At 34.8% G+C, this 20,186-nt stretch overlaps 1 protein-coding gene across 1 annotated transcript in view; it reads right to left on the reverse strand.

Annotated features, from left to right (window-relative positions):
* Positions 1 to 283: 283 nt before the first annotated feature.
* MCPH1 (microcephalin 1) overlaps positions 284 to 20,186 on the reverse strand; it is a 134,951-nt gene continuing 115,048 nt past the window's right edge. Inside the window, exons 13-14 of the mRNA XM_062571120.1 lie at positions 2,554 to 2,791; positions 284 to 471 (exon numbers count right to left, since the gene is read on the reverse strand). Of these exons, the coding sequence (XP_062427104.1) occupies positions 416 to 471; positions 2,554 to 2,791 (294 nt within the window). The 3' untranslated portion in view covers positions 284 to 415. The remainder of the gene's footprint in view (positions 472 to 2,553; positions 2,792 to 20,186) is intronic.

Raw genomic sequence — 20,186 nt, forward strand, 5'->3', positions numbered from 1 at the left:
CACACATCTTCATTGGTAGCATAACTCTTGCTACCTAGACCAAAGCCAGCTCAGGCACACACACGCACACAGCATGCACATCTTCTAATTGCACTGCAACGTGATCAAATTCACTCAGGCACTAGCAAAAATCTTCCCGCTTCCTACCAGTGAATAATGATTAATTGAGCTTTTAGGCCCAAAGGTCTCCAACAAATAAATAAAAGCATGATGACTTTTATTAGGGATGTACTTTATTACAAAAAGCTAAAGATTTCACAAAATAATCATTTACATGGGTAATAAAAATGTAGAAAACATTTGACTGTATTTATATTACTTGCTTTTTCTTACAAAATTTATTCATAGCTTAGTTTCTTGTTGAATCCAAACTAGGCTTGTTTCCTTACAACCATATGGAAACTCTTGAGTTAGGTCACAGCTGAAAAATGTAGTTTTCCATAGGACATATTGTATGCAGTGTGATTGAATCTAAAAGAAATAAAAAGAAGAATTATTTTGGATAAAATGCACAAGCAGCTCATTATAAAGTACGGTGTACTTTAGAGCAATTTTTGATACAAAACAGTGTGATGGAGCTGAGAGTAAAGAGAGGAGGACCCTGTAAAAATATAAACAGTCAAATGACAGTACAGCAAATACAACATTTACTTCATTGAATTATCAACTTATATTTTTTTTATTGTGGTCAACCTTGGTTGAATTAATTGGCAGTAGGTATTAAAAGCAGAAAGCAGATAACTGCAAACCAACTGGACAGTAACACAGAAGTGTCAAAAATTAGACACAATTTCAGATTTGATTTGATTTATTTAACCTATCAATCTGTAGGGACAGGTTGCCACTGTTCATACAGTAAACATGTCAACAGTTGCTGAGAAAGGGTCAGAACTTCAAAGGTCTGTACTCATCATTTACAATCCTTTAGCAGGAGTCTACGTAATTATGCCTCATGAGCAGAATATAACAGTTAGAAAAGGCATCATCAGAATGCAAAAGAACATGTACTGAGAAACTTGAAAAAGGCACCAAGAATCCCTTTCCTAATGTGTGAAATTCCGAGAGGTGGGACAAGTGGCTCCTTTGATCCACTGGTGGGCTGAGCTTGGCCTATCCAACTGCATGTAGCTCATGCAATAATTGGGGCTGGAGAAAGGCAGAACTCTGTGAAACCAGAAGAGTTAGACATGCAGTCTCATGCAATGAAACTTGACTTAATACACAAAGTAGAAACAAAATTCTCACCAAAATTATATAATAGCAGGAGATGGGTATTAAATGTATTTTAGGCATTGGGCATGTATTATACAATGAATTGCATGTCATTCTAGATTATTACATTTGTCTTTCTGAAAGTTATGACTGATATACTGCTATGAAAAACATTTTTGTTTAATTTACTACATCCTATTTTTAGTCTCACACAAACCTCATTTCCTCACCTCGCCACTTTTTTGGGACACATTTGCTCTTCGAAGCTTAAGAAAGGCACAATAAACAACGGCTTCTTCTTGTGTGTCTTTTTCAACTCTTACCAATTTTATCTTTGTTGAAGTATCAAATACACTTGCGTTTAGGCAACAAGTTTTTCCTTATGGCTCGCTCACTCTTTCTTCAGTGATTCTTTCAGGTTTAAAGTCATTATGATCAGATAGCATAAACAGTCAAGAGAGTAGGACTTGTTTGTCTGGGCTCATGTAATACCGAGTCAAAAACAGAGTTTGAGTGAGATACTATCTGGAGGAGTGTCAAAGATAAAGTGAAGCTAGTTTATGATGCAAATTAATCTTAATTTTTTGCTAGTATGCAAGAGTTCTCCCTTTTTGGAAAGAAAACCCCTTAGCTTGTTGAAAAGAGGGAAAGTGTCAAACTGGAAGTTGTAAATCCTAAACAGATTATCAAAAGCTTTTCTTTGAGGGAAAGCATATTACAGTTTTATATCTGATTCCCTGCAAAGAGATAACCTTTATAACTGTGGTGTCCATAATGAAAAAGCAGTTGACTAACAACTCTCAGAAACTTAAACAGGAAATTTTAAGAAGAAATTTGTTGTAAGTGAAATAGTGACTGCAGAAAATTGTATTTCAAATGTATACTATATAATTCAACATAGATTATTAGAGGGTACAAATCACTGTATTTCAGTAGTGCTATGACAGACTATACTAGTTTAAAATCTTTCTTACTTATATCTAAAACTGAAACACATGCCATTTTTTAAAAGCAATTATCCCAGGGGGGTTTTCCCATAATTTAATTTGTTCAGATGTACATGACATCTAAGTGAAACAATCATACAAATATAAATTTGAAACACTTTGGATGAAATTGTTCTTGGTAAAATTACAGTGGTAAGTACTAGGATCAGCAAAAAGCAGTCTTAATTTTAAAAGAAAGTTCTTACCATGGAGACAATCTTCCTAAAAATGTAACAACTGTTAAAGTCTGTTCCAGTCTCTTCTCTCCATAATCTCAGTTTAGTAATATATTTACAATTTATTTTTGAATACATATTCCATAATATTTTATATGGGTTGAAATTTAGTCTCTTACCTAATATCCATTTTTCTGATAGGTATTTTATTTCCTGGTACTTCTTTCCTGGGTATCCTCCTATACAGATTTTTGCCTGACGTAAGGCTTTACATATTTTTCCTCCTGACAGCTGTATAAGTTCAATCAGCTTTTTGCAGGGTGGCTGACTGGTAGGAGATACAAACATCACAGGCTGACTTGAAAAGAGATTCTGCTGATATTTTCCTGTTGATAGATGACGTTGAAGTCTGCAGATCTGTATTTGAGGAAACAAGAAAATTAATAAAGTAAAATCAATCATTTTTTTCATGAACTCAGAAAAAGAATTATAGGATATGAATACGTCATACTTTGTCAGCTGATTCAGAATCTCTTGGGTAAACGGTACCATGAATTTGCTGCATTTTATTACTACAGTTGTTTTGATACAAGAGCTAAAATGCCCATATTCAATGCACTTACTGATATAATTCCAAAACCAGAGTTGATACAATTTCATTTACAGATTAGATGGTTTTCCTATAATACTTCTTTTGACAGAATTGTCTTTCATCATAATCATACATGCTTACATTTATAACACTGGTTATTTTAAAGAAACACTAAAGGATATACTAAACAATTATAGTTGTTCAATACAAATACAAACTGAGATTTTCTAAGAATTTAGAATATATAGTGCTCATCAGTTTGTACCTGTGAACTTTACAAATGTATATAATTCAGAGTTTATACTACTTTAGCAGCTATTTCTACCTGCTGTGCTCCACAGATACCAGCTGCCTTTTCTTGCAGACATATTACGTGATAAAAATAACAAAACTCAGAGAAATTTAATCAGTTTATATTTAGCTTTGTAATTTGCTGCTTTTCTATTTCAAATATTGAAACAGGTTTATGCCTCCAAAAGCTTAACTATCTTTTCTGGCTCAATTACATTTAAAAAACCATCTAAACTTAACCTTGCATTTGAGTATCAGCCAAATGTAAAAGACACAAAGGTAAACCTCTAGAAATAACCCTCTTCTACATTATTTGTTTCTAATGTTGCTGTGTGTTGGTTTAAATACTTAATGGAAATTCCTGCCTTAACTCCTAATTCTTTCTGATAGACCCAGATGACAGTCTAAGGGGACAGAAGACAGTTTAAAGCAACCAGCTCCTGGTAAAAATACACAACAAAACTAGGTGGCATATCTAGCAGAATCTGTAAGCGAATTGCTTCATGTAAGCTTTTTCGTCCTCACAAAAGCAAAAAGGGAACTCCTTTGTGAATGTCGTACAGCCTGTAACTCTATCAAATATGAACCTGCTTGATCTATACGAGGCAAATTTTCTTCTTTGCTTATACCACACAGGATAGTGGTTTGGCATTTAAAAGCATTTCCTTTAGCTACAGTGTGCACAAAAGCAATGCATAGAAGTGCATCAACCACGTTAAACAATATAGAGTTTTCATACTAAAATAAAAAAGAAATCAAGCTTGCATTTCTTACAGTGAGGTTAACCTTGATCTGGCAAATAAGTGTATTTCTGATCCTGTATCCCTTGTCAAAGTTTAGAGAATTTATAATGAGCTTGGACTTGATAGTAAGATGAAAGCAAAAATAAACATTTCATTTTATTTGATGCTTGTAATTTTTTATACAGATGATCACAACAGCAAGCTGCATGGCAGAAAAAAGGCTACTTTACATATATCTCTTATATGTACACAACACAGATGAACAAGGAACTGTAGTCAGTGAAGAGGTGCAACTGGAGCAGTGGAAGAAATTACTTGTTGAATAGATATCTGAGTTCCTCCTCCAATTCTGGAAGAAAATTGCTGTGAGACCACAGGAAGATAAGATTTTAATGCAAAAATATATATGCTTAGCACAAGATGTGCAGCCAGAGAAACAGTCTTCATCCAATTTACAAGGGTTTATGAAGTCACATAGTTCTACAGCATTTTCACACATCTTTAGATAATAGTGAGAGTGAACTGCCTTAGCACTCATAAAAAACGAGCTAGCTGAAACACCAGTGAAGGATAAAGCCCATGCAAATACAAGTTATAACTCAGGTAGTCTCTGTGCCATTGACTTGTGAAACAAGTCAATCCTAGCCTGAATTCTGAGATCTCTTCCATCAACAGAGAATTCAACTTTCTGTGCTTGTTAATTCCTCAGCTACTCTCTTGACACTAAAAGTTGATTCTTTGTAGGCTGAATGCAGCTGGTTACGGAGACTGCTGTGGCCGAAGTTCGCCAAAAGGACTTGAGCGGAATCCAAGAGACACCCTCTATTTTTCATTCTTGTGTGAATTTATGTTTGTGAATGCAGTGACACCTAATCCTGCCTCACTGTTGCCAAAGAGTTTCTATATAATTTTGTTGAGCACAGCAACAAAGTAGAGTTATATATTGCAGACTTTGGAGGACAAGTACTCAGTCCTGAGGGGCAGCCTTGTGTCTCAATGAGATACATGATACATGTGCAGAGCATCATCAGTCATGCAGTGGACATATCTGATTGTATTTCCTGCAAATAAGTTGGCACATGGTATCTCATACACGTGCAGGAGATCTTATTTTGGACCAGGTACGTATCATTTACCTCCACTCGAGGTACAGATGGAAGTATACAGAATGCTCTTCTATAAATACCTGGCTGCTCGGTATCTTGATGTCATGAAATATAGAAAACTAAGTACTGTTTGTACTTAGTTTGTCTTATTTGTACAGATTTGGCATCTGTAAGTGTACTACTTGCTGATAGGGTCTTGGGAGTCTTAGGCTTTGAGGCTATCGTCAGTGTCTTAAAATGGGACTAGATCAAAAATATAACACAACTTGCAATCTCTGATGTAAAAAGCAGCGCCACGATTTTAGTATTGCTCGGATTGTAATCATTCATTTTCATATATTGAAAAACTATGCAACCAGGAGTCAACTACAGAAGTGCTTGTGATAAGCTAGGTCAACAAATTAAAGAATGCACTATAATCTAATGAAAAATAATAATCCCTTTACATCAACCTCTAAACAGCTTCCTGATAACTACAATCCCATCTGAGTTGATCTGACACAGAGATGATCTCTGCAGTTGTTTATTTGAACAAATCAACAGCAACCGAAAGAAGAAAAGCAATTACCAAGAGACTTCAGTGTTAGTTTATCTAAAATAAAACTCTGAGACTTAACACTGTTTTTGTCAGCCTGAAGCTCTAAGATTTCAAAGATGAAAATGATTAGGATTGAGAAACTGTTATTTTAAAAATGAAGTAGAACTTGCGTTAGATAAAAGATGCAAAATATAACTTGCTGCAATCCTCTTATTTCATACATTTTGTGGAATATGACTTAGAAGAGCTAATTATATTCCCACTCCCTCATGCATTTTCCCTGAAAGCACTTATTTGCTGTCACTGTAATGAAAACTCTTTTGTACTGTATGTCTTTCTACAGGAAGAATATTTGGATTAAATCAATATTAAAGGAAAAAACAGCTAATCATCAAATTAGGAAATGCAAACTTTGAGCACCAAATAACACTTGCATCAGCTGATGTACACAAATAGCATGTTTTAATCTACATTTAGCTTTGATCAAAAGAGCCCAAGAAAGTGAAATGCTCATATGCTATTGGGATGGTACTTGATTTCTCAAATGTCCTTTAAAATTCCTAGCTGTGGGTATTATCAATGCATTTGTTAGTATGATCAGATAAAGTATACAGGACATCTGTGTGACATCATTCAAAGAAGGTTCAGCTTTGGACTTCTATTTTTTTGGAATTATTTATTTTTCCGTCACCTGAATCACCACCAGAGCTTTCCAGGCAGGTTGTGCTTGGATTTGCTCGAGCACCTGGGGTCCACTCATTTCTGAGAGCTCGGAAAAATTAGTAGTGTTTAATTTCACACAGCTCATGCAATATTCTGAAAGGTTAAGTTTGCTTTCTGGCCCACTAATCTGAAAGAAATACTGCTAGCCAGGTGCTGAAGAGACAACCATTTAGCTGACTGTACAGAGTTTGGTTTTGAGATTAAATAGCATAATCTAGCTCTTACCATTGAATTGACTCAGCTGCTTCTGCAACATCAAAGAGTTCATGGCACTCCAGGAGTGCTTCAAGCCCTTTGAAACCATACAGATTTTGTGTAAGCTTTAAAAATAAATAAATAATTCCTCAGCCGAGAACAAGCCTGGGAAAATTTCAGGCCCCCAAAGCAATTATTTCCACAAATTGTGTTTGTATCAATTGGTAGTTAAAGTTACAATTGTGTCAGTCTGTATTATTACAGATGGCACCGCTGTCTGCTATGATATCGGACAGTGACGGCAACTTTCCTTTCTAATTATGTTTGTCAGCAGATGGATAGAAAAATGAAATCTCTTGTAAGAGGGTCTTTTTACTCTTTTCGTTAAGACTGTAAGCACTAGCTTCATTCTTACGCTGGATGGCTGGCTGGTAGGAAGTTGCTTGGTATATGCATGTATTTGTCTAAAAAGTATCGTTAATGTAGATATTTCTTTGAATCTAAGATTGGAAGGGAAAATTCACTCTTGACAGAAATAAAACTTACAGAAAACTTACGGTAAAGAAATAGAACTTTTCTTCATTACAAAATAATACTTTCCACATTGTTCAGTTTTGATTCTGGTTCTCAATCCCCCCAGATCAAGACACAACTTATTAAACAAACTTTACAACTTTGACTACAATATTCTGAAAATGTATACATATAAGCTCTTACTGGGCAGGATGCAGGCACAAATACAAAAGCCCATATATGAACAAGGACGTGACCTTTTAATGAGACTTAGGAAATAGCCTCAAGTCTAAAGATGAGGCCTCAAGGCATTATTTCTTTTTCTAATCAGGACCCAAATCACTGCACCAAGAGAATATGGTCAGAGATGATGATCAGAAAGGACAGCTAAGGAGGAGGGGAAAACATCTGATTGCAGGTTACTTTCACCATGTGAAATGTTGAAACTAAACGAGTCAACTCTGATATATATTTTTACAAGACCTCAATCTCTTTTCCATCCATCTCATTTTTTGGTTTTAATTCTAGGTGAAAAGGTTAAGCTCAAGAACAAGAAAGGATGGCATACAAAGTCTGTCATCATTAAGTGAATAGTAAAATCATGTTTTTGCTGAAGATTTTAAGAAAATATTGTATTGGATGGCAGTTAAAATAAACTTGTTTTAAAATGTTACTTTAGGCTACACTGAGGGAGAAAAAACTTTTTAGTAAAAAATATTTTTACTTTTTGAATTATGTGAGTTCTCCCTCTAAAGTATATATCAGAACAGAAACTTGAAGTCATGCAATAGACAACATAAGAAAAGTAATTTTTCTCAATGTACACGGGAATGTTTTCAGCAATGAAACTGCTAATGTCCAATGAACAGCACACAATTTGCTCTTCCAGTGTACTTCCAGAAAATGGCACATAAAGACATTTCCAGTCTAAAACACAATTAGAAAAATAGTTCCTCACAAGAAATAAATGGAAAATATGGTCCCGAATTATTACATTTAATAGAAATTGTATTTGTAATCTGGAACTCAAGATGTAAAATACATGCTTTGAAAATATTATATAAAAATGAAGCCATTTATATGGTAAATCTTTATTCTTAATTCCTGTTAATAACAAATAAACCTACAAAAATACACTTCAAAAATTTATTTTATCGTTATTATTTTGCTGAGTGGTTAATATAGTATTGGAAACCTTAGTGATACCTATTTAGGCTATCACTATATTTCGTATGAAGCATTTGCTAAACATATGGAAAGTTTTAACTACATCTTGATTAATTCTATTTGCAAAAATAACAAATACATTTTATTAAATGCAAATAGCAGAAGATGAAAATTTACAGATAAGTTTGAAGAGATAAGATTGAATATTTTATAGCTTATATCTATCTAAAGACCAAGTGTTATTTCACTTGAAGTTGATGAGATATCATCCACTTTCATCAAACAGAAAAGGATCTGACTATTAATGTCTATGGGTTAATTAACCACTCTGCAACTATTAAATGTCAAAAAAGCATGAAATTGATAAAACTGAAAAAGTCTCTATGCTTCATTAATCTACGAATTTAACAAGAAAGATGCACGTAAAATAGTATATCCATTTAATATAGCTGGGGAATGTTGCTGGCTAAATCTTAAGATTTTAGTACCTATATGATTTCAGTAAAGATAAATATATTGTGCCAGTAACAACTATATTTTCAGTTACTATAATTCTGTAAAAAGACCAACATATTCAAGAAGAGCAACATCCTAAAGCTACAACACTGCTAGATATACAAGTACAGTACTGTTAGGAAACATTACCCTTGCATCGTTATGTGTATTTTCAGACAGTCCGTCACTTAGCAAAAATTTAAAACAAAAACACATATGTGGAACCCCACGTACATTTGAAGATCAAGGGCTCACACACATGCACAGAAATGATGTATCGGCCTGCTTCTGATAAAGGGGAGCATACTGCAGTGGGTAGACTTCTGAAAGTACAGTTATCCTGCAGTGAGGAATTTGCAGAATCTGCAGGACCCTACAGGGATCAAGGGAGCTTGTGCTAACAGTGCCGTGGCTGTTCCGCAGGACAAGGAAGAAACGCTCTCTTTCTCATCTTCTAAATGTCAGGTTTATTAAAAGAATGGAAATGACTAATCAAATACCAACACTATTTTTGTAGTAACAATGTGTCACATTGTCACATACCACTTATACTTAAATTAACAGTTCACCATTCCAGGGTTTTTTTTGCAATTTATTTTAGCACTCTGCTGTTATTTTTTCAATATATTAGCACTCCTATGTTAATTTTTCAATATATTAACAGTTTTAGAGTTGAAATAATATTCACTAAATCCTTTAATTTAAAATTATAGTGAAATGCTGTACTAGGTAAATAAATGGGTGCTCACCAGGATAAAAGAGCTTGCTGAAAGTCGGACACAAGGTCATTCAGCAAGTTGTTTCACAAAGAAATAGCTCTTTTCCTTTGAAAAATCTTGCCTAAATTAATGAGGCATCACATGGATGCACGAGTCCAACTGGTTTAAATCATACTAGTACTGTTCAGTAAAAAGCAACTGGGTGAACATATTTATCTGAACAGCAACAATAATCTCATTCCAATCCTTGGCATGAAATACATTTATAATTGGTAGAGATGGTTTTTATTCTCTGAGCATAACTCAACTTGCAACACTCACACAAATTATTTATGTTATACCTGTATTTCTGAATATTTATTGAAATAACATTTTTATATTGGATATTAGTAATATTTGGCTAAAATAGAAGCAAGCTCTCTCTCAAATTAGAGAATTGCAAGCCTTCAAACAGACAAAACTGAGAATGAACTTTTTGAATGCTTGATAAAGCTACATCATGACACCCGCACACGCACATTATCAGAGATAATGTACAGGCAAACTCACTATACATTTTAGCAATAAGGTACTTATGCATTGAGGTAGGAGGCAGAAGAAAAAGGCGAAAGGTTTAAAAGACAGAGTGGAGAATTTGGTCCTGAAGAAAAGAAACCTCCCATGTTTGCTCTTGGGGAAAAGAAAAAAAAAATAAAAGGAATTTTAAATAAGGATAAATAACATACACTAAAGACTGTATTATCTGGAAGTTTCTACAAAACACATTTTCTTCCCCTGCTCTCCATAGTCCTTCATGTATTTCCTGGCCAAGATGAAGGGAAGAACGCTAAAATGCAGACAAGTTAGCTAATATTGTTTCTTTCCGCTATGTGTTGGCAGACAAGCTTGCTTATCTCAAATGCCATAGACTGATAAGAAAAGCTAATTTCACCAATTTATTCTCTGAAAGACGGGGTCCCAGTGGAAATACTGTATGAAAATGTTTGGCAAATAAATCTACTGTTTGGCGGATATTCAAAATTATACTGAAGATGTTTGAACCATTTCTTCCGGCACAGCAAATTTTTTCAGGAAAAAAGATAACAAATTTACTTATTTTTAGTTTAATTTACTTGTTTTCCAAAACTGAAACTATTTTTAAATACAATGTAATAACAACATATTCACCTATAGATTAATAGAAAATAATTAGGGAAAAGAATAATAGGATATTTTATATATAAATATATACATATAGTTAAATATATATCTCTTTAAAATGCTCTACTAAAGTGGTAAGATGCGGTCACTTTATTGTGGCTATTTGTTTATAATTCCAAAAACTTTCTGAGCTAAATATTTCCGTATTTGGCTTCAAGACAAACTAATTCTTTTTGAAATTAAAAAATCCTTTCATTATAAACTAGTTAAAGGAGGATTATTCTGGATAAGAAAAAATTTTAATCTTCTGTCAGAAATACCTCAACAACTTCTTCATCTTTGTTTTTGTCTTCTTTCGAGAGAATTAAATTCAACTGAGTATCAGGCCGTGATGAAACAGCAAACTGCAGTTGCAAATTGCTCTAAATTCTACAAATAATTACCAATTATAACAAACAGTCCTTAAAGGGATTTCTTCTCACCAGCATATAGTAGTTCTGTCCCTTGTATCACTCTGAAGTGCTAGTCTAGAGAAGTGATAGCCTGAGGGCTGTGCTGGCTGCCATTCAGAGAGACCTGGACAGGCTGGAGAGTTGGTGAGAGGAACCTCATGAGGTTCAACAAGGACAAGTGCACGGTCCTGCACCTAGGGAAACATAACCCTAGGCACCAGTACAAGCTGGGGGCTGACCTGCTGGAGAGCAGCTCTGCAGAGAAGGACCTGGGAGTGCTGGTGGATGACAAGTTGACCATGAGCCAGCAATGTGCCCTCGTGGCCAAGAGGGTCAATGGTCTCCTGGGGTGCATTGGGAAGAGTGTTGCCAGCAGTTCAAGTTCAAGATCCTGCCCCTCTACTCATCCCTTGGGAGGCCTCATCTTGAGTCCTGTGTCCAGTCCTGGGCTGCCCACTACAAGAGAGACATGGAGCTACTGGAGAGAGTCCAGTGGAAGGCTACGAAGATGATCTGAGGGCTAGAGCATCCTCATCTCCTATGAGGAACGGCTGTGAGAGCTGGGCCTCTTCAGCCTGGGGAAGAGAAGACTGAGGGGGGATCTTATCAATGTGTACAAGTACCTGAAGAGAGGGTGTCAAGGGGACAGGGACAAACTCTTTTCAGTTGTCCCATGTGACAGGACAAGAGGCAATGGGCAGAAACTGAAGCATAGCAAGCTCCTCCTGAATGTGAGGGGGACTTTCTTCACTGTGTGAGTGACGGAGCACTTGCACAAGTTGCCCGGGGAGGTTGTGGAGTCTCCTTCTCTGGAGATCATCAAGGCCTGCCTGGATGCAACCCTGTCTAATATACTTTAGGTGACCCTGCTGAGCAGGGAGGTTGGACTAGATGGTCTCCAGGGGTCTCTTCCAACCTTACTGATTCTATGATTCTATGATAAGTGTGCCACATACCACCTTGTGTCATGTATCATTCTGATGTACCACTAGAGGTACTACTACCAGTGGCAAGACCTCAAGAAACCTAAAAAGATTTGAAGATAGAATTTATCAACCTCCATAAGAAATCTATGTCAGTGCTTGCATACTCTTACAGTTAGAAAGCTTTTCTTAATATCTAACCTAACTTTTTTGCTGCATTTTGAGCATGTTACTTCTTGTTCTAGTGCCAAGGGACATGGAGAACAATTTATTTTCTTCCTCTTTGCAACAACCTTTTGAATATTTGAAGACTGCTATCATGTCTCCCTTCGGTCTTCTATTCTCTAGACTAAACAAACAGTTCTTTCAATCTTTGCTCATGGGTCATGTTTTCTAGACCTCTGATCACTTTGTTATTCTCCCCTGGATTCCCTCCAACTAATTCACATCTTTCCTAAGTGTAGTGCCCAAAACTAGACACAATACTTTAGCTGAGGCCCTACCGGTGCTGCGTACAGTGGGAACAGTTAATGTATTTTAGGTATAGTGTTCCTCCTGTTAACACATCCTAGTATGTCTGTCTGCCTTGTTCATCAGAACATGACATAGGTGACATACTCTGTTTTGGATCCCCTAAAATACTTAGTTGCTTTTTTGACAGAAATACTGTCAATCTAATTTTTCATTTCTGTGGTATGTTATTTCTCTCTGCTTTGCTCTTTTCCTTATTGAATTCCATCATATTTATTTCTGATCGTTTCTTAAATCTATCAAGGTCATTTTACTTCCAGTCTTACCCTTATGCACCTGAGTAATGCCATTGACCTCAAGGAGACTATTTTTGTGTGCAGAAGTAGCAGCTATGAAAATCTGTGCAGAACTAAGACTTCAACATGCAAACATAATTTAGTAAAAAAGTTTTTTTCTGCAGTATTTATTTGCTGTAGAAAAGGAAAAGAAAGTTCTTTAAAGAACATCTTTACATGCAAATAGGTGAGAAGAAAAAGCATAGAATATGGCAGGAATTGCCATGTAAATGGTAGCAATTCAAAAGTAGATTGAGAGTTTTGTCTTTGAATACGTTAAACCTTATTTTAATTTGCAATAGTGAAGACAACAAAGCTGGCTATGACAAGTTGGGCAGTAGAATACCACTTACAGAGTCAACCTACAATTCTACTACTTTAGGTGATGGTTAGCTTTATGTTCCTTATATTAAAGACTACAGGTAATTAGGATACTAGACATGGTAGTCTAGCATTTGCATAAAAAACACTGAAAAGGTTAGCTTCATTTTAACTATCTTAGACTTTTGAGATACTGGATCATTTTGGACAGTCCAACTTTCTTTTCAATCAACACAGGATATTGTGCAGCAGCTTCAAGAATGACATTTGTTTTGGTGGTTTTGGGGCAATGTGAATCCTTCCATCAGCCTTTAACTGTAAATGATAAATCTAGTGCTGTCAACGGATTTGCTATACCTGGCAAAGTATAGATGAATAACGCTTCAATAAATAAAAGGGTTTTCTATTCCAGCAATAACAAAATCAGTGATCTTGTTGAAAGGAAAAGCCTGGCAAATGTGAAGGGTTACACAGATGCTCCCTAAAGACTCTTTCCCCAAACAATTGTATTAACCCACCATAAAAGTAACCTTAACATTAAAAATAATTCCAAGTTTTATCTTTAAAATATGAACATATAAGTCCTTTTCCTCTACCTCAACAAACTGAATCGATTTAAGCCAACGCAGAATATATTCTTCCCTTTACTCTTTTAGTTTAGCTGAGTGCCATTGCAACGCCCAGCAGTAACTCAATGTGTGCCAAACATGAATACTTTTAAGCGTCATTTGAGTTTTAAAGGCTACAGTAAGTGATGGGAACACAATTGTCTTGGGAATCTACAAATAACTTTAAAAAAGCTCATAAATCTGGCTTTCATGGTTTGGTTTTCAACAGCTTTATGAAATATGTCAAAGCTTGAACACAGTCAGTTCTTTTTCCTCCAAATTTCATAGGATTGACTTTTCTCAATCTTTTTTTGATATGCTTCAGTGAGACAAAGAAAAAAGGCTTGGCTTTAAAAAGAGGCATCAGCAAATTACTTTTAAAAAGTTGCCTTTTTCAGATTCAGCAGAGAAAAAAGGTGCATCTAAGTAGGGCAGCCTAAAATATTCTCTCATTCACAAAAATGTAAAATATCTCTGTTTAACACCCAAAGTACTACAACAGATCACATCATAATGAAAAAAAGGGATGCATGATTAAAGGCTGTTTTTTTTAAATCATTTATAAAAGATGCAGAGCAAAGATTTAGCACAGTATAAACGCTGAGTGTTGCACTAAAATTTATATGTAATTTTCCATATTTGCATTGAAACTCATGCATTACAATGATAAGCAGCAGAGAATGCTTCATTTTTGAAATGCAAACTAAAGGGTCAGTTGAAATTGCATTAGCACTCAAGTGATAGAAAAATCTTTAAAACTGCCTGAGAACTACTGAAAGAAAACTATTCAAACAGATTAGCTGGCATCATTCAAATGGATGCAAGCCTTATGGAATGCCAATAGTTACAAAAATATATGTATATGTATGTATGCATGTATGTGTATATATATATACACATAAGCAAACAACAGATTTAGTTTACTTTCAGAAACTCCTGATAGAAGTACTATCACAATCACTTCTGGTCAACAATTTTCCTGGTTAGTATTCCTTGGCAATGGTATTTGTTTATGTGTAATAACACTTCTTCTCAACTTAATCTATGTCACAAGTTAAAAGATCCAATAGGAAGTATCAAAAGTAAAGTCACTTAAACCTCCTGTGCTAAGTGCAACAAACGGAGCTGCCAGTACACAATGTTTTATAGAAAAAAGGTATTTAAAGTGAACAATATTTGACCAGGTACTTTTTATCAGCCATGTTTTTAAATGACAATAAGTCAAGAAAAGAGTTTCTTTCTTTCTCTTTCCTCATAAGTACTAAACAAAGCACACTACTAACATTTCCTATTTGAAGATTCTTTTCTTGAACTTTCGTAACTTCTGGCATGACAATAAATGAAAGATTGCAGAAGAGCAAACTTTGACTATACGTTTGACAGCAATCTGTGATGGTCTTTTGTAAAGCTGAATGAAAAAGATTTATGCTACGAATACAGAGTACTTTCATGACACAAAAGTTGGTACAAAAAAGGCAGAATACATGACACTATATTTATTTTCTTCTCTTTTTTCCTTTTAAAGCACAGCATTCTTCAAGTTGATAGTAAGCCAGCAAGTCGATTTTAACAAAGTGAAAAACCAATTCACAAATCATAAATATTAGTTGTGAATGGTGCCAAATGACTCCCTTCTAAAAATAACCAACTTAAAGAAGTTATTTCTTTGAGAACTTTCAAGGAGTTGCCACCTCTCAGCTTGTAAGCTGATACACCAAGCAGAAGGTGCAACTTATTAACTCACAGTTCGGTGCTTTCTTTTGGCTCTCCACTGCCACTGCCATAAGAAGAGGAAGACGTTTTAGACTGTAAGTCTTGTTCATACTATAATCTTACTATGGCTTAGAATTTCAAATATAGTTGATATTTTAAGATGTGTTAATCTTTCTCTGTAAAGGTTAGCAATGTTTTTTGCTTTGCTTCCTATTACTTATTTCTAGTTTAAATAGGATCTTGCAATTTTTTAGTTACAAAGATAATGAAGCAATATTGATATGAATTACCTTATATCTGTATTCAGTCTTACAGAACCTTATCTTACTGAAGATGAGATAAAAATTTGACTTTACAGGTGAAGTTGTTACAGTGTAGGTCTAAAATGGCATGAAGATGGTCCACTTCTTTTTACTGCAAATATAATCAATGGTGATTCTCTTACCTTTTCTTTCAAGAAATACTTTTATAAAATACACACAGGACTTGTTTATTTTGAGATGACCAGCTATAACATGATTAACTTATTATCATAGTGGACTTTCAGTGACTTCTCATGGCAGCTGGGCAAAGTTTGCAGGGTCAAATTGCTGACCGTGTCTTCCTCTCTGGATTCCTTTCTTTCCTATATTCCTATTACTCTTTCAGTCATGTTTTTGAGTTAGGTAGATCAGGTGTTTTTATTCATCTAAGAACTATGCAGGACAGTAAGACTACTACTTTTTAGCCTCTCTAGAATTTATCTGAAGTGCATTGGAGTAGAAGACCTTTCAAGAGGCTGTCAATTGCATAAAGAAGCATTTTCAAATCAAAGACCAAAAGACACTTAGCAAGTACTACACATACACTATGAACAACTGGATATCTGAGTGTAGGTGCTCAATGCTTAATACTCTGAACCACAGACACAGACGTAGACTTCAAGCAAAATTACTAAAGTTACTTTTTAGTCAACCAACTGGATAAATTAGAATACAAATACTCAATAATCATAGAATCACAGAATCAGTAGGGTTGGAAGGGACCTCTGGAGATCATCTAGTCCAACACCCCTGCTCAGCAGGGTCACCTACAGCATGTTAGACAGGGTCGCATTCAGGCGGGCCTTGAAGATCTCCAGAGAAGGAGACTCCACAACCTCTCTGGGCAACCTGTGCCAGTGCTCTGTCACTCTCACAGGGAAGAAATTCCCCCTCATGGTCAGGAGGAACTTCCTGTGCTTCAGTTTCTGCCCATTGCCTCTTGTCCTGTCACATGGGACAACTCAAAAGAGTTTGTCCCTGTCCCCTTGACACCCTCCCTTCAGGTACTTACACACATTGATAAGAGCCCCCCTTTTCTCTTCCTGTGGGAAAAAAATATACTACTTTTCTAGCACAAGACTGTAAAACAAGTATTACATTGTATTTACAGTAATGTAAATTGCTCCATCTCAATTCAGAATTCCAGATAAAATCACTGGAAAAAGGTGGACATAACAGGAATACAGCATTAGCCATAAAACAATATAAACTATCCTAATGTAACTACTATTTATATATATATCTGTATATAACATCACAAGAAGACTGCTCTAGATATCCTATACTTTCTATACTAATACTTATAAGTAGAATACTTTTCTATACAATACTTAGAAGATTCAAAAAAAGAATCTACATAACTCTGCATATGGTAAAGATTTATAAACATCCTGTGTACCCACTGGATCATTTGTCTATTTTTAACTTAAAGACATTTTAACCTTAAAATTTAGGAACTGGCATGACAGTTCTAATGTTACCCATGGATTTTTTTCTTAAAATGACATTATTGATTAAAGTGCTGATGAACTCATCCTTATCTTATGGACTAGTACTCGGAGGGCTACAAAGACAGCATTGCTCAAACTGTTGGTGGGTGAAAGGAAAATTCATTGTACAACACTACAGTCCTCTTGGGGTTAAACAGAGGAACAATACTGATGCAATTTGGAGGGAATTCAATAAAATCATTCTCATTCAAAGAAGGCCAGTGTCATACAAAGCTCTGAAGGAAGGGAAAAACTAAATCTTCTACAGAGAGCACACACACACAAATTCCCAAGTGTCTTTTAAAGATTTCACAGCTAGAGAAAACTACATGGTTTTGCCATGTTCTTCTCTGCTGTTTAACAGTCTTATTATAATAGAAAAACATGACAATTAAAAAATAAATAAACCTAGATTAAACTTCAATAGTAGTTTTATCAGTTATCACCCTATAACAGATCATTATTTTTCCAGCTAGCAGTAAAGCTGAATGAAATCAGGTATGACTTGACTAGAAGGAGGAAAAATCACAGTATTTTGATTAAGCAAGCTTTACATTTTTTTAAAAAAAGGAAACACATGAAGTTTCTTATGCTTATTAAAACTGAACATATTAACTCAGAAACATTCCAGTTGTGCGAAAATGATATACACACAAAGTATGCACATCAGCATAAACACTAAAAAGCAACACATATTGCTTTACACATAATCTAAAACTAAATCTTTATGTAATTTCCTTCCCTTTGTTAATTGAAGATTAGAACTAAATCAAGGGGAAGCCTTCTATGAGACTACTTCCAACAACAGATGACTCAACGAGCACCTGAGAATTTGTTGTACTTGTGTGTACTGAGGTTCTGAACTTCCTGTTTCAATAAAATACCAAACAAGTTGTGTTTCCTTCACAAATAAGCTATTACATCAAGCCCTGTTCCTATAACTTCAGTTTTTGTCTTCATTCCAACATTTTCTTTGGCAAATGTAGAAACATTCTAATTAAAAAGAAGAGAAACGCAAGCATCATTCACCATGGTAAGAATGAATGCTCACGAGAACATCCTTACTGGTTACTTCTTCCATTCAGTTTAATTTGGTTTTTGAAGTGCACTTAAACTATGGCATGCATTCCTCTGAGAGGAAACATAGGTAATAGCTTTGATGATACACTATTAGTGAAAACACTATTAAAAATAGTAATCAACCTTCCTAGTAAGTCTGATACCACGAAAAATAGTATCTGTGTATCTGTGTATCTGAGCTGAGTCAAAAGCATTCTTAGAATGAGAAAATACTATTCTGCAGCATTCTAGAATAAATATACTATTCTGTACAGCAAATCTTACTTATTATCAGAACTCATCTTAAATCATTTAAATCAGAAACGATCCTGTGTTTCCCTCAGCATGTTCTACTTAATTAGAGTAATAAGTATCCTTTATGATGCCCTCTTTCCTTAATACTGTTTTTGCTAATGTTTTAGATTAGAGATAAAAAAATCTCTTTTTACTTCATTTGCAAATATTGTGAGAAAGACAACTTCCAAAGAAAAGTTAAACAACAGTCCTGCAAACACATCATAGCATATTTGTTCAGTTAAGTACAATACAATCTATATAATACAACACAGATGGTTTCTTTCCTGAATTTATTTTATGCTGGAACGGGAAGTGCTGATTCACCATGACAAAAGCCCAAATTAAAAAATGGCATTATAACATAATTTATATAATTAATATAATTAATCAACACATTCTACTTTGGATAAGTAAATTAACTATTACTAAAAGGTGTTCATTTGCACATTATTTTTGTGAAGAGCAGTATTTTTGAATATATAAGAAATATATAAAAACATTTTTTTGAATATATGACAAAATACTTTGTCATCTTAATTATCACCCATTTACAACTGTGTACTAGACAATTTTAGAAGGCATTTGAAAGAACATGCACTGATATCTTTAGCATAGAGCTATACACTAGCTAAAAGAGGATGCTGAGAATTGATAACACAAATAGCCAAAACCAAGTCTCCCATATTCTTTAAGGAAAGCAAGAAACCAGAAATAGTCCAGTTAATCTTGAAAATAATCCTGAATTTGACAAATGATCTCATCAATCTCCAGAAAAGGTAGAATACCTCTATCATGTTACCTAAACTATATGTCAGATGGATCATAGAATCATAGATCAACACACCTCTTTTAGGTGTCTTTCTATATAAGTAAGCAGCAACTGGCCCAAATCCACACAGCACAGAGCATATGACAAGATCACAGTATGAGATGGTACCACTGCAGGAAAACACATATATTTTTCCCAAGCTTGTGCTGAGCCAACTGAAAACTCAGTGGACAATAAACAGCTTTCAGTAGTTCATGATGTTCTGATTTTACAATTTTTCTTCTCAGTCACAATCAACTCAACTATAAAAGTTTAAGTGCCTGTACTGTCTACTTGTATCCACTGTCACCTCCTGGTTAAAAAAAAAAAAAAAAAAAAAAAAAAAAAAAAAGTTGGTAATTTAAAAGATCTAAGCTAGTATGTTATTGTTCTTTTCATTAGCATTAATGAACCAAATTAGTTTCAGATGACAAAGTTTTGTACATTGTACATTGTACAAAACTTTGTCATTAAATTTTTATCAACATTTACTCGGTTGTTTACCTCCTTCATGTTAGATTAAACCCTGAATTTAAATAATAAAACTCAATGAACCCCACAGAGTTTGACCTGGCTTTCTGTTGAAAATGAAGCTCTTTCAGGCACTTGACATTTACCTTAATTCATGTTGGACTCTCTGAGGCTAAGGTTAAGCAAAACTTTTGGAAACCTTCAAAGTTTCAGAACAAGCTTTGCAGTTTTAACATGCTAGCATTGTACCTTTTAATATGTTAATGTTTATCTCCTTTGATTTTAGGAAATGAACAGTAATCAGAATTTCTACTCTTTTGTCCTAGATTCTCCAAAATAC

The sequence above is a fragment of the Rhea pennata genome, chromosome 3 (assembly GCF_028389875.1).
Source record: "Rhea pennata isolate bPtePen1 chromosome 3, bPtePen1.pri, whole genome shotgun sequence".
NCBI classification, from domain to species: Eukaryota; Metazoa; Chordata; class Aves; order Rheiformes; family Rheidae; genus Rhea; species Rhea pennata.